We start from the raw sequence: 15,780 nt of genomic DNA on the forward strand, positions 1-15,780 counted from the left end.
CCCCAGATGAGAAAGGATCAGGACTGATACTCTTTCCCCCACTCTCCAATAAACCTCTCTCCTTCTCCTTTCTTTTTTTGTGGGGCACCACAGACAGGGATTTGAAGATCTCCAGATATGACTCTGCAGACTACTCAAGCCACTCACAAAGCTCAACTGGGGACCAGTTGAACAACTGGACCAGGAGCAAATCACTCAGAAACAAAGGCTGAAAAGTGTGTCCATCCTCTTGCTGGAGATAGAAAATTCTGAGGAGCTGGACTGAATGCCAAGAGAGATATCTCTCAGCAGCTCAGTTTTCAATCTCCACCTGCTGGTTGATGAATACAACTATCACAAAGGTTCTGGAATAGTGGGAAGCTATGTAATGGAAATGGAACTTACAGGTACCAGAATGAACTAGGAAGCCAGGACCAGCTTGAAGTGTCATTTGTGCTCTGTCTCTTGCCTTAGATATTATTTATGTGCACGACTAGGTAGAAGGTATGGGCGCAGTGCTTACGTGAATGGATACACCATGGCAGCTACCGAGGGCTCATCCCTGGAACAGATGTAATCAAAATCCAGCATCCCCTGCACGGCCCGGGTCTGCATCCCCCAGACAATGCCCTTCGTGTGACGGGTGAACAGTGTGGTAGCCTTGCCTGTTGGAACATTAAAATGAAAGCTAATAAGAATGTTCTCAACCACACTTCCCCAAAAATCTCAACCCACTGCCAGAAGGTTAGCATGATAGAAGTGCTGGGAGATGCTGCAGTGTGGGACTCACAGTTTGATCACTGAGGAAGCTGGAAACGTGTCTCCGTGAACGCAACCCAGGTAAACCCCCAAAAGGACAATACCAGGAGAGAATGTCACCAGCCCCTCAATGGAAATGAATGACAAATAACAGTATGGCAAACCAGGGGCGGACTGATCATACAGGCAACCAGGCAGTGCCCAAGGGATCTTCCCCCCCACCCCACAAACTACAGCCCCCTGCCCTGTCTTTCTTCTATGTTTGTGCAGCGCTGCGTACGCTTTGTAGCGCTATAGAAATGCTAAATAGTAGTAAATAGTAATAGCAGTAGTCCCACTTTAAAGGGCCCTGGTGGTCTAGTGGCTTCTTCGGTGGCAGGAAAGATTCCCCACTGTTTCCTGCCCCCTGCCACTACTCTGCCGTGCAGTGCTACATTTTCAAAATGGCTGCTGACACTTCCCTGTGGCAGTGAAAACATGGCGGCAGCGGGCAGAAAATAGTGGAGATCTTTCCTGCCCCCGAAGAAGCAACTAAACCACCAAGGTGCTTCAAGGTACTTCAAGGTACGATCGGGGAGGGCACACTAATGTGCGGGGGAGGGGGAGGAAGTGTGCGGGAGAGGATGCAGGCAGTGCCTTGGGGGTGGGGGGGGGGGGGGGGGGGCAATGGCTCTTACTGCCCAGGGGCCCAGAGCACTCTCAGTCCGCCTCTGCAGCAAACAGATCCCATTCAGTTAGCAACGCATGGAACTTTAACACCAGCAGAAACACTTTTGGTCTACAATGGAATGCCATAGGTCTGAAGGACTGACTTAGGTTGTTTTAAAAGACAGGACACAAAGCATGGGGAGAAAGATTAAAAAAAAAAGAAAAAAAAAGGGAAAAAGAAAGGGAAATGGGACTTGATAGACCGCCTTTCTGAGGTTTTTGCAACTACATTCAAAGCGGTTTACATATATTCAGGTATTTATTTTGTACCAGGGGCAACGGAGGGTTAAGTGACTTGCCCAGAGTCAAAAGGAGCTGCAGTGGGAATTGAACTCAGTTCCCCAGGATCAAAGTCCACTGCACTAACCACTAGGCTACTCCTCCACTAGCAACACTCCATGTAGAAGCCTGCCCTTGCGGATCAGCAACGCGGCCGCGCAGGCTTCTGTTTCTGTGAGTCTAACGTCCTGCATGTAGATTCCATGTAGAATCTGAAATAGTAGCAACATTCCATCTAGAATCTCCAATAGTCGCAATATTCCATGTAGAATCTCAAATAGGGAAATGGAAATGGGACTTGATAGACCACCTTTCTGAGGTTTTTGCAACTACATTCAAAGCGGTTTACATATATTCAGGTACTTATTTTGTACCAGGGGCAATGGAGGGTTAAGTCACTTGCCCAGAGTCACAAGGAGCTGCAGTGAGAATCAAACTCAGTTCCCCAGGATCAAAGTCCACAGCACTAACCACTAGGCTACTCCTCCATGACTTATCTATCCATCTTTTGAGCATTCCACGATGGCCATTACCCCCCTCCTTTCTCCCTTCCCCCCCCCCCCCCCCCCCACGTACCTTTCCTGCATTTTCTTTTCTTTTGTTCCCCAAGACCAGCTTGCAGACATTTCCACATTACAAGGGGCTACTATCCAAAATTTAGCCCCATCACCCCTTGTGCTGTACCCACTATCCAGATACAGATCCAGTTCAGAATCTGGGTATTTGGTTCCATATATACCCCAACTGGTGACTCCGTGATATTCATAAGAACATCTTCAGAGGTGCTAAATGTACATCTAAGAATGGATCTGCAAAGCCTCATTCTTTCCTTCATGAGATAAATTCCCTAACACAGTGTTTATTTGCCAAGAGGAAGTGGGAGGGAAGGTGGTTTAATGGATCTTTTGGAACAGGATTTTAAGGCCAGTGGTTACCAGAGCACCTTGATTACCGCTCCCCAAGAAACAAAGAATAGAAAGCAGACAGGCAGTGTTGCTCTCTTTCAAATTTGATCTTAAAATTTGGGTTCCGCGAGTACAGGCCCCCTAACCTCCCAATATAATTTAGGATCCAAATTCAAAGGTCAGTGGTTCTGCAGGGACTGAAAGGCAGCCACACCTGGAGTGAATGGAACCAAATCATCAACATTTTGCAGAAAATAAATGATAGAACTGAAAGTTTATTTTCTCTTTAATGAGTGCATGGCACTGTATGCCATCAGGGAGCACTTCATTTTGGCAGGCTCTTTACCAATTCTAAACTACCATTTATTTTCAGCAGCCGTAGAGCCAGACACCAAGAGAATGAGAAGACGGCCCTGAAAGAGGTAAATCTGAGACACCACTTCAGTGAAAGTCAAGTAATTTATATATATTAAAGAAAATCAGACCCAAGCTGCCTTTGGATTATACATCACCCCCCTTGACCAAAACCAGAACGAAATCAGTTTCTCAAAATGAACAAAAAATGTGCACGTACACACACAAAAGTTGTCAGAGTCAGAACGGAGGCAGGTGTCTCACATACACAAAGTTCTGAGGGTCAGAACAGAGGCAGGTGTCACACACACACAAAGTTCTGAGGGTCAGAACAGAGGCAGGTGTCACACACACACACGTACAAAGGTGTGAGAGTCAAAACGGAGGCAGGTGTCACACACACACGTACAAAGGTGTGAGAGTCAAAACGGAGGCAGGTGTCACACACACACGTACAAAGGTGTGAGAGTCAAAACGGAGGCAGGTGTCACACACACACGTACAAAGGTGTGAGAGTCAAAACGGAGGCAGGTGTCACACACACACGTACAAAGGTGTGAGAGTCAAAACGGAGACAGGTGTCTCACACACACGTACAAAGGTGTGAGAGTCAAAACGGAGACAGGTGTCTCACACACACGTACAAAAGTGTGAGAGTCAAAACGGAGGCAGGTGTCTCACACACACGTACAAAAGTGTGAGAGTCAAAATGGAGGAAGGTGTCTCACACACACGTACAAAAGTGTGAGAGTCAAAACGGAGGAAGGTGTCTCACACACACATACAGAGTTGTGAGAGTCAGAACGGAGGCAGGTGTCTCACACACACGTACAAAGGTGTGAGAGTCAAAACGGACACACACGTACAAAAGTGTGAGAGTCAAAATGGAGGAAGGTGTCTCACACACACGTACAAAGGTGTGAGAGTCAAAACGGAGGCAGGTGTCACACACACACGTACAAAGGTGTGAGAGTCAAAACAGAGACAGGTGTCTCACACACACGTACAAAAGTGTGAGAGTCAAAACGGAGGCAGGTGTCTCACACACACGTACAAAAGTGTGAGAGTCAAAACGGAGGAAGGTGTCACACACACGTACAAAAGTGTGAGAGTCAAAACGGAGGAAGGTGTCTCACACACACGTACAAAAGTGTGAGAGTCAAAACGGAGGAAGGTGTCTCACACACACATAGAGTTGTGAGAGTCAGAACGGAGGCAGGTGTCTCACACACACGTACAAAGGTGTGAGAGTCAAAACGGACACACACGTACAAAAGTGAGAGAGTCAAAATGGAGGAAGGTGTCACACAAACGTACAAAGTTGTGAGAGTCAGAACGGAGACAGGTGTCTCACACACACGTACAAAGGTGTGAGTCAGAACGGAGGCAGGTATCTCACACACACGTACAAAGGTGTGAGAGTCAAAACAGACACACACGTACAAAAGTGTGCGAGTCAAAACGGAGGCAAGTGTCTCACACACACGTACAAAAGTGTGAGAGTGAAAACGGAGGCAGGTGTCTCACACACACGTCCAAAGGTGTGACAGTCAAAATGGAGGCAGTTATCACACACACGTACAAAGGTGTGAGAGTAAAAACAGAGGCAGGTGTCTCACATATACCTACAAAGGTGTGAGAGTCAAAACGGAGGCAGGTGTCTCACACACATGCACAAAGGTGTGAAAGTCAGAACGGTGGCAAGTTTCTCTCACACACATACACAAGGTGTGAGAGTCAGAACAGTGGAAGGGGTCTCACATACACACACACACAAAGGTGTGAGAGTCAGAACAGTCTTACACACACACACAAAATGCACAGGTAGGAGGAACAAGTGAAGACTGGACAACACAGCAACAAGACCTGCCCCCAGCAAGCCCGGAAATGTGAGGTCAGTTGCAGCCACCCTACCTTGCACACTTCCTGAGGCTGCCACTGAATCTGTTAAAGAGAGAATCACCAGGTATGTGACTAAGGGGATAGTTTTAGAAGACAAAACTCTAAGAGATAAATCCAAAAAGTGCCTGGTTTATAAAAAGCAACATATGTGCCCATGTGCCTTTATAAAATGGGCTCCCAGAACCTGTCTCGATAGTGGGCTAATGCCACACACAATAACTTATACTGAACAAGGTGTACGTGTGTAGGTATAACTCACAAAATACACTGCAAGCCTGCCTCTGCTCTGCCAAAGCTATACAACCAGGAATGGCATAAAAGCAGATTATATATATATAATATAGCAATTCACTGTATACACTATTTATTCATACCATCTTTATGATTTGTTTTTAAATGTGGATATTGAAAATTTGTTGTTGTTTTTAATTAATTAATTTTAATTAATACACTTTGTATAATTATATGTTTTTATATTCTTTATATTTAATGAGCTAAGGTCTTATATTTAGAGGTCAACATTCAAAGTGATTTAACTGGTCAGAAATGGTTCCTGGCTGGTTAAATCGCTTGTTCAAGACTATCAAGTCATATTCAGTGGCACTGGTTTTATAGTATTTTGGCTTTTGGATGCTTGTTTTAAGCTTTCTGTCAGAAATTTTTTTAAGGTAAACTGCTGTGTTCTACTAAAGTCAAGTTTTAATAAACATTTAACCTGTTAATGCCACTGAGAATGTCTGGTTAGCACCCGATGCTATCTTGGGGGTGTTCTGGGGACAGAGTCAAAACTTGGCCGGTTAAAGACCAATATTCAGCACTTAACTGGTCAAGGTAACCATAAAAATAGACCACATAAAAGAAGTCAGTCCTACCTTTATGTGGTTCACCTTAGCCAGTTAAGTGCTGAATACTGAACTTAACCAGCTATGTTTTCACTGGCTTCATAAACCCAGAACATAAATGCCAAAGCCCAGACATGGCACGACATTCAATTTCCAAGGATAACGCCAGTAGCAGACAACAAAATGCCGATTGCTGGCAGTTGAACATCAGGCCCTTAACTTTTTATTTGACATGTATATGTATGTCTAACTGTGTTACATACAGATCATTTACGAAGGCATCACGCTGAAACACAACCCATGTCAGGTCATTAATAAATTGCTTCCTTCACCTCTTCTTGTGGCTGACTGTGCTTTCTTTGATTGGTTAAAATATGTGTGCACACATACAGTTGCATAATGTTATAAAAACTCTTTTCCACAAATAAAAAGTGTTATGACCACAGGAAGGTGAGCCCTTGGACTGTAGCCGGAACTGCAGCGAACAAGTCCCCTGGGCTGGCACGGCAGGGCCTGAGGCAAGACTAGAACAAGGCAGACAGGACTAAGCAGGACAAAGCAAGGCAAGGCAAGACAGGACAGGCCTAGACTAGGCAAGGCAAGAACTGGATCTGGACACAACAAGGAGCAAAACAAAACAGGGCTAGGCAGCGGCACAAGAACTGTAACCCAGACAGGACAACGCAAAACAATGAACTAGGCTAAAACTGGGTCCAGAGAGGCACAACAAGGCAAGGCAAGAACTAGGCAAGGCAACACAGGAACTGGATCCAAACGAGGCAAGGAAAGGCAGGACAATGGGACTAGAACTGAAACCCTGGCAGAACAAGGCTAGACATGGAAACTAGGTTAAAACTAGGTCAGACGAGGCAAGGACTAGATCTGGAGGCAACAGACAAGACAAAGGACCAGACAATACAGCAAGGTAGAGCAATAAGCAAGGAAAGAACAAGCGTCTAAGGCAAAGCAAGATCTGGAGACAAGGCAGGGCTTGGCAGGAACAAGGTAGAACTAGGCATCAGGATCAGGGGACACGACAAGGCAGGAGCCAGACTATGGCAGGAACAGGACCAAGACTGGAGCTGGAACAAGGCTAGAGACCTCGTTGTGAAGGCCCTGAGGAAACGTAGGGGCCTTCCTTAAATACTTGGCAGGCAGGAAGCAGAACTCCTCAGGTGTCGCCAGAACTGCAGCACGCTGCCACTGTAAGGGCAGCTCTGCAGCATGCGTGCACGTCTAGGGGAAAGCCCTCAATTCCGCCGTACCGGACCGCACAGCGTGGGACCAGGCCAAGAGGCAGGAAGAGCGACAAAGAGAAGCGCGGGCCCCAGTCCAATGCCCCTTAAGGCGTCCAAAGTTAAGTGGAGCGTGAGTCACGGCAGGAACCGTGACAGTACCCCCTCCTCGATGACCTCCTCTTGGTCCAGGACAGCGTATCACAACAGACAGTGGAACCTCCACAAGAACACAGGAGCAGACTAAAACTTCCAAGAAGAGTTCTAGTAACCACAGGCCTATCTGGAATCCAAAGGGGTCCTAGACCACATCCCAATGGTCCAGTCCTTCGGGCATGATACAGGAAACACAAGGTTGATGACTTCAGTTCACAGAAACGTTAGCCACCCAATCCGTCATGGCTGAAAGCAAGCAAGCTATCCAAATGGATGGCTAGGTTCTAGGTAGAACTGGACAAGAACAAAAGCAAAACTGGAGATAATACGCTGAAGCAGGAGTAACCTGTAGTTAAGATCAAGGTCAGGTCAGGGCAGGAACACCAACACCAGACAACTCATCAAGCTCATGGCCTTTGCAATCTGTCACAACAACAGGAAGGTGAGCCCTTGGCCCACAGCCAGAGCTGTGGCAGACATGTCCTCTGGGCTGGCACAAGGCAGGACCTGAGGCAAGACTAGAACAAGGGCAGACAGAACTAGGCAAGGCAAGGCAAGACAGGACAGGCCTAGACTGTGCAAGGCATGACAAGGTAAGAACTGGATTCAGAAACAAGGAGCAACACACAACAGGGCTAGGCAGTAGGGCAAGAACTGTAACCCAGACAGGACAAGACAAAACAAGGAACTAGGCTAAAACTGGGTCCAGACACGCATGACAAAGGCAAGGTAAGAACTAGACAAGGCAAGGCAGACAAATCAGGAACTGGATCTAGATGAGGCAAGGAAAGGCAGGGCAACGGAGCTAGAACTGGAACCCAGGCAGAACAAGACTAGACATGGAAACTAGGTTAAAACTGGGTCCAGACAAGGCAAAGCAAGGCAGGGCAAAGACTGGATCTGGACAAGACAAGAGATAAGACAAAGGACCAGACACTAGAGCAAGGTAAAGCAAGAAGCAAGGCAAGAACTGGACAAGACAGGACTTGGCAAGGCAAGAACAGGCATCTAAGGCAATGCAGGATCTGGAAACAAGGCAGGGCTAGAGCTTGGCAGGAAATCAGAGACAAGGTAGGGCTTGAAGCTTGGCCAGAACTCAGAGACAAGGTAGGGCTTGAAGCTTGGCCAGAACTCAGAGACAAGGTAGGGCTTGAAGCTTGGCCAGAACTCAGAGACAAGGTAGGGCTTGAAGCTTGGCCAGAACTCAGAGACAAGGTATGGCTTGAAGCTTGGCCAGAACTCAGAGACAAGGTATGGCTTGAAGCTTGGCCAAAACAAGAGACAAGGCAAGGCTGGAGCAGGAACAAGTCAGGAATTTGGCATTAGGATCAGGGGCAGGAACAAGGCAGGAGCCGGACTACGGCATGGACGGGACCAAGACTAGAGCTGGAACAAGGCTAGAGAACCTCATTGTGAAGGCCCTGAGGAACCGTACGGGCCTTCCTTAACACCTGGCAGGCTGGAAGTAGAATGCCTCAGGTGTTTGCCAGAGCTGCAGCACGCTGCCCCTTTAAGAGCAGATCTTCTGTGCATGTGCACGCCTAGAGGAAAGCCCTCAATGCCGCTGCACCAGAGTGCACAGAACGGGACCAAGCCGCAAGGCAGGAGGAGCAACAGAGAGCAGTACAGGACCCAGCTCGACACCCCCTAAGGCGTCCCAAGATGAGTGGGGTGCGAGTCACAGCGGGAGCCATGACAAACAGGCTTTAAGTGGGGAAAAAGCTTTGTAAATTACTCCTAAACTGGGTGAACATGGGGAAGAAGAAAGGTGTGCTGAAATCATCTGAGTTCCCTTTCAGGAGAAGTAGCACATTGCTGTGTTCATCAGCTTTGATAATGGGAGTGCGGGTCCCATTTAAATTCTGCAGCACACATGAAACACACCAAAGTGTGCAAGAGTGTCACATGTGGCCTCCAGGCTTATGTTTTTGCAGCGACTGATGCATCAGGCCAAGTCTGACCGTCTTCCTCTCGCCCAGTGGTTGCCACCCAGTTCTACAGTGAGCAAACATCTACCAGCTACAAAAGGCTGGGTACAATATGCAAAGTGAAGAGCTTGCTAACGGATGGGATTAGAAATGAGCATTACACCCAAAAAGCTGCAAATGAAGACTCTTGGTACTCAGCTCAATCTTCCTCACCCCCATCAAACCGAAAAAGCTGCTGCCCAAGGGAAGATCATGAGACAGGGCTTGCAAATGGATTTAAGGATTCAGCCTCACACTTTCTCAGATTATTTCCAGAAGGATGAGACAGCAATAATCCAGCATTGAAGTATCCTCAAAAAGCAGGAATGACTTGAGCCAAAATTGCACTCTGTGCAACATGTCCCCTGGCGTCCCCGTCCCATCTGCTTCATCGTGGCCACCACAGGAAAGACAATGGACAGGAAGAGATTTTTGCACCCCGTCTCCTTTGCAGCTTGTGTGGCCACACCACTCATACAGCCCTGCTCTAAGGACATGCCAAATATATATTTATGCAGTTATGAGATCCAAGTCCCAGGCACATCAATACATTATGAGGAATATGTTGGGATTGTCTATAGTAGTTTGGGAAAGAGCAACATGGAGAAGTAGCTTAGTGGTTAGAGAAGCAGACTGCAAACCAGGGAAGTCTGGGTTCAAAAGTCCACTTCTCACACTGACATTCCTTGTGAGCTTGACTAAGTTACTTCATATATCCTCAGATACAAATTAGACTATGGGCCCAGTTGGGCAGGGAAACAGTTTGTTTACCTAAATGTAACTTGTCTTGAACTCAGATTTAGAAAAGGAGAATAATAAACCTAAAATCCAAAGTCCAAAGCGATTTAACTGGCCTGAAATGACTCCTGGCCTGTTAAAATTGTCCATTCGGGGCTAACCGGTCATTTTCAGCGGTACTTAAACCGGTTACTGCCGCTGAAAATGACCGGTTAGTGCTTAAAACAAAACCAGTTATGTTAGGATGTTCTGGAAGCACAGTCGGTACTTGGCCGGTTAAGTGTCGATATTCAGCTCTTAACTGGTCAAGATAATTGCATAAACAGGACTGCATAAAAGTCAGTCATACTTAACTGGCTATGGTGTAGCCGGCGATAGAAACCTGGAAATTCAATGCCGGAGCCTAGACACAGCCTAACATTGAATTTCTGAACATAACACCGGCAGTGGTCTGCAAAGCGCTGTGTGTCACCAGCTGAATAATCGATCCCAATGTCTTCTTTCATTGATTAATTTCAGCCTGTTTTCATAATTTGCTCAAGGTAGATTATAAATAAATTAATCCAGACGACAAATGCAATATACTTATGTTTAATCAGTTTAACTACTTTTTGATAGTACCACAAGGCAACACAGAGACTAGGCATCCACCCAAGGGAGAAATCTGGGAATGGTAGCAGTTTTTAGCAGCCTTAAAACAGAGCCAACAGCTGGTGCAGGGCTTTGAGTAGACATGTGCTCAAGGCCTGCTGTGTCTGCTCCCTCCAAACTTTCTGTTCTGAGGGGTTAAACCCAGCAGACGTTGAGCATGATGGTATGCTTAAGGCCCTGCACTAGCCGCTCACTCTGTTTCAAGGCTGCACCGGCGAAAGGTTTTGGCAGCAGCACAGGTCAGCTCCAGCAGCAGCAACAAGTAGGACAGAAGAGATGCTGGATACCTGAGGAGGCAATGCTGGACACTTACCCCCAAGATTCTATATAGGTTGCCCAAATTTGGGTGTGAATCCCAGATATGTATGTAAACTAATTAATCAATTAGGTGTTAATCAATAACTGGCATTTAACAAGCACTTAATTGGCAGTAATTAGATGTATGGACCTGCCTTGTGCCCTATTCTATCACATGAATGCCTAAATTTCATAGTGTGCAACTCCAAAGGGGCTGTGGCCATAGGAGGGGCATAGGTGGATTAGGGGCCTTCCTAGAAATTAGGTGCAATATTATAGAATACCTGGATTTGTGTGTGCCTAACCACCATCAGTTTGGCACAAGTATCTACACCAGCTTCTGCTCGCCAAGCTAGTATTCTATAAAAAGCACTCTGTGCAGAGCGTCCTTTACAGAATACTATCTTATGCAGATAGTAACAGCACTAACTGAGTGCCATTTATTGAATCTGGCCCTTAGTGGGGGGGAGGTTGGGAATTGAAAGGGTAATGCTGGATACCTGGAGGGGTGGGAATAACAAATGGCAGGTGTGATGCTGGACAATGGAGGGAGGGGGATGCACTGCTGAAGCTCACCAGGGCGTCATATACCCACAGGTTAGCCTTGACATAAAACATCTAAAAAAAAAACCAAAGACAAGACTATGAGATAAGTAATCCCACTGTGTAGGCTGAGAGTTTCATTACCTTGTGGAACGCCTGCTTTCGCTTTCTTAGCTGGAGCCATCTCATCGGGTTTAGACTCCGAGAAAGAAGCAGTTCTGCTAGAGGCTGGTGTCTGAAATGGAGCACAGGGTTACAATTCCCAACCCAATCAGGGAAGATTCAGAGTGCTCCACTTTCCCACTAAAAACACCTTCTTGTTTCTAAAAGCACTGAATTTTCTCCAGAACCTGCAGGTGTAGGGTGTGTACATCATGCAAATTAGAGCTTCCTTGAAGATCTCATCAGAACATAATGTGCTTTCAAACTCAGATTGGGAGGGTCTCTAAAACACAAACACTGTGCACAATGTCCGAGGCACAGACCACACGACTATGCTCTACAGGATACTCACAGAGGAACTCCCACTTGCAAGCAGGAAGTTGGCGGTGTGTGCTGCTGTGGGGGGCTGGTTGGGGATTGGTCGGTGGCCCAGGGCCATGCCCACAATGGCTGTCATGTGTGTCTCTGTCCCAAATACATGGATAGGGATTCCTGTAGTCTTGCCTAGAAGAAAAAAAAGACAGTTGGGCATTTTATTTTGGTTGGTAAGATGGCCTAGAAGTTTTTTTCAATAAAACAAATAGGAGATGTTAGAATAAAAAACTAAAAAAGCCCACATACACACTGCAACAGAAGCGGACATATGCTAAGTCAACAAATCAGAAGCCTCTCTCAAGGCCCTGCTCCTCCACTTATCCTACTTTTGTTCTTAGTTTCCCTTTCCTGTTTGTCCAAAACTCTAATTATTATAGTGTTTGGAACAGCAGGAGAGAGGAAACCTTTAAAAACCAGAAGTATAATAAAAGAAAGCTCATCTTTTAACTGTCAGCAGCAAGGACCCGGCAGCATTAAGTTCTGATCACATATACGCAAAGAGATTATGATTTTAGTGTTCGATCAGCAAGATTAGATGTCCTGCTTTAGGGCACAAAATGAGAGATGGTGGCAGAAATGGGATTGAAATCAGTGCCTGCTGGCCTGCTCTCCTTTCCCAAACACAGTCTGCAGATGCTACCTTACCTACTTCTCCCATGACACGTAAGCCCTCCTGGTAATTGGGGCCTCCTCTTCTGACAAAGATTCTAACTTCATGCTCCTTGAGAGGACCTTGACAATCTTTAATAGCCCGGACAATCCCCTGGAGAAGAAGTAAAATAGGAATTTAATGGGTGTAAATGACCTTTGAACAAGCAACACCTTTGCTGATATGATACCACTGGTTACCAGTGCACTGGCAAACAGGACCTAATTCTATATATGTCACCTATAAAAATCGGCACCGAAGGAAAGCACGCTGTAAATATGCCTAAATCCATCCACGTGACTAGAATTTAGGCTCAGCCATTTATACCAATGAAAACCTGGTGTAAATGCCCACACCTAACTTTAGGCGTGGAGCGGGTTATTCTATAACACTGCATGTAACCTTTTGGAATGCCCACGACCTGTCCACACTCCTCCCGTAGCCGCACTCCGCATGGTAGAATCTACACGGACTATGATATAGAATATACTTAGTGAGTAGTGCGTGTAAATTCTAATTATTGCCAGTTAGTGCTAATTTCTTGTTAGCGTCCAATTAACAGCACTGATTGGCTTGTTATCAAATTAAGTTACACATGCAAATCAGAATATGCCCAGATTTGCACCATATATAGAATCCAGGGGAATAGTGTTTAAAATTCCGATGTTGGTGCATAGAGCTTACTGCAAAGATAACCCTTCTTATCTGGCTTTGCTTATTAACCCATACATTTTGGGCAGACCAATGTACTCTTATCTGTGCATCGGTTTGCTATCCCTTCCCCTTCTCTAGCTCACCTTCCTATTATGTGAAAATGTACATTTTTTTTGGCTGGACCCTGTACTTTGGAATAAATTATCATTGTTGTTATGTGATCAACTGTCTTTAACAGATTCAAGATGCTTCTGAAGACAACTGTATTTGACGCTTTGTTGGAAATGGTACCTAGAGAAGGACTCCGAGTGGACTGCCTACTGGCTCTTTATTTCTTGCCTGAACACTTGTGGCTTGTATGGTTCTATCCTTTTCTATCTAATGTTAGAGCTCATTTAGTTTTTGGTATTTTTATTATGTACAACAGTCTTGACCTTATTTGATTAATTATACTTGATATACCTCACAAGACCGACTTTGTGCGGCAGATGCCAGAACTCTCCATAGGTTAAGTCTCTATGATACAAGATATGGTGATCCCAATGAACCTGCGGGTCTGCGTCTGAGTGCAGCAGAAGATAGGTGACTGAGGGCTACAGATCAACTAGCTGATTAGAGAGTGAGGAAGGCCACAGCCCTGTGCACCGCCATTGCCACTCTATCTGCCCTCCATTCCATGTTGTAAATGTACCATTAGAGCAGGCAAAGGAGAGGCAGGAAGGCCACAAGACTTAACTCCAATCTAAGGAAGCTGTTGGCTTTGGCAGCCAGTTCCAAATAGTTGATTACCTTAAAGGTGGCAGCCACATTAGTAAAGTTGGCGATACTACCACCAATGATCAGGATTTTGCCTGAGAAAGTAGAAAAAAATGAATTAAAGAAAGAAAGTTAAGGGATTAAGATCTATAAACACAGCAAAAAGCTTTTCAAGGGCCATGAGACATTGCAAGACACATAGATGGTCCCAGAAACCAATTAAGGCAATCCATCCACAGACTCCAATGTGGACAAACAACGAGCAGATCAGCAGCCAGGAACATGTGAGCTTGATATGAGCGGCTTAAGGTTTGTGAAAACATACTGAATTTACTCAAATTGAAAATCAAGCCCGTCCCTTTAATAGTAGTTATTCCACTAGTTTTTAGCTATCTGGCATTATTCTCTACCAATCACATTTGGTTAGAACTATAACATATACTATCCATATTTGGGTAGATATTATGACACAGCCCCCTTTTTCTTTTTTTACATTTGTACCCCACACTTTCTCACTCACGGCAGGCTCAATGCGGCTTACATATTGTATACAGGTACTTATTTGTACCTGGGGCAATGGAGGGTTAAGTGACTTGCCCAGAGTCACAAGGAGCTGCCTGTGCCTGAAGTGGGAATCGAACTCAGTTCCTCAGTTCCCCAGGACCAAAGTCCACCACCCTAACCACTAGGCCACTCCTCCACTGTTGCTACTATTTGAGATGCTACATGGAATGTTGCTATTCCACTAGCAACATTCCATGTAGAAGTTGGCCCATGCAGATCACCAATGTGGCCGTGCAGGCTTCTGCTTCTGTGAGTCTGACGTGTCAGACTCACAGAAACAGAAGCCTGTGCAGCCTTCTACATGGAATGTTGCTAGTGGAATAGCATACTACTAATCAGCTGGCAAACGTATTAATATAGATCTTTAAACAACCAGATTTTTACCAGCAATTTCAAATACTATAATTATCTGGTTTAACCTTCTTTATAGCTTCTTGAATTTATATATATCTCATTCAGCAATATCTCATATAGAGCAAGATATCTAGATACAGTTTAAATATTTATTTTTGTTTTTGAACCTCAGCAATCTAGATCGTTCATCTACAAAATATATAGAAGACGATTTAGAAAAATATCCAGTTCTTCATTGGTTCTTATTTTTTAGATCGCTATTTTAAACAATATAAATTTATTTTAGTTTAAATCCACACTTATCTTGTATTTTTTGTCGGACTCAGGGGGTCAAACGTCCGACGTACGTTTCGCCCATATCGGGCTGTCTCAAGGACATTCCCCTGAAATATATAGTAGACCAGTGATTAGATCATTTTCCACAGTTAAATAATCTACTTCTATTAACGAAAGATATCTAGCAAGCCATTTATTTCTTAAAAAGACTCACCCCGTGTTTAGTTCAGCGTCAGCTAGGCAAAAGTTATTAGTCAAGATGGCGCCCGCTTTTTTTCAAATTCCTTAAATAAGCAGTACGTAATGACGTTTCACTCGTTACATAGATTTATAAGCCCCGCCCCCCAAGGCGTTCCACCAGCAGCCGAAAAGCTCGATCTTGCTACTGGTGGAAAGGAGGATCATATATATATTTATAAATATCTATTCTTAAATATATATTTTTATGTTAACGATGTCCATTCAATTTCAACATTCAATCCTCTAGGAAAAACCGTTTGATACAAGAAAATGTTGAATTGTTCTCTGTAATTCAACAGTTTCTTTACAGAGCCACCCTCTTCCCGATAATCTAAACATTCAACAATTCTCCATCTAATGTCATCCCATGCATGATTTTTCTGAAGCCAGTGTTCTACCAGCGGTGCCTGTATATTCTGAGTGGAGATTTTTGAT

The 15,780-nt window shown here is 45.1% G+C and overlaps 1 protein-coding gene across 1 annotated transcript in view; it reads right to left on the minus strand.

The window, feature by feature from the left end:
* ACLY (ATP citrate lyase) overlaps positions 1-15,780 on the minus strand; it is a 79,275-nt gene that overhangs the window by 26,053 nt on the left and 37,442 nt on the right. The window contains exons 10-14 of the mRNA XM_030220551.1: positions 13,945-14,006; positions 12,498-12,615; positions 11,830-11,981; positions 11,460-11,550; positions 503-644 (exon numbers count right to left, since the gene is read on the minus strand). Of these exons, the coding sequence (XP_030076411.1) occupies positions 503-644; positions 11,460-11,550; positions 11,830-11,981; positions 12,498-12,615; positions 13,945-14,006 (565 nt within the window). The remainder of the gene's footprint in view (positions 1-502; positions 645-11,459; positions 11,551-11,829; positions 11,982-12,497; positions 12,616-13,944; positions 14,007-15,780) is intronic.

The sequence above is a fragment of the Microcaecilia unicolor genome, chromosome 12 (assembly GCF_901765095.1).
Source record: "Microcaecilia unicolor chromosome 12, aMicUni1.1, whole genome shotgun sequence".
Classification (NCBI taxonomy): Eukaryota; Metazoa; Chordata; class Amphibia; order Gymnophiona; family Siphonopidae; genus Microcaecilia; species Microcaecilia unicolor.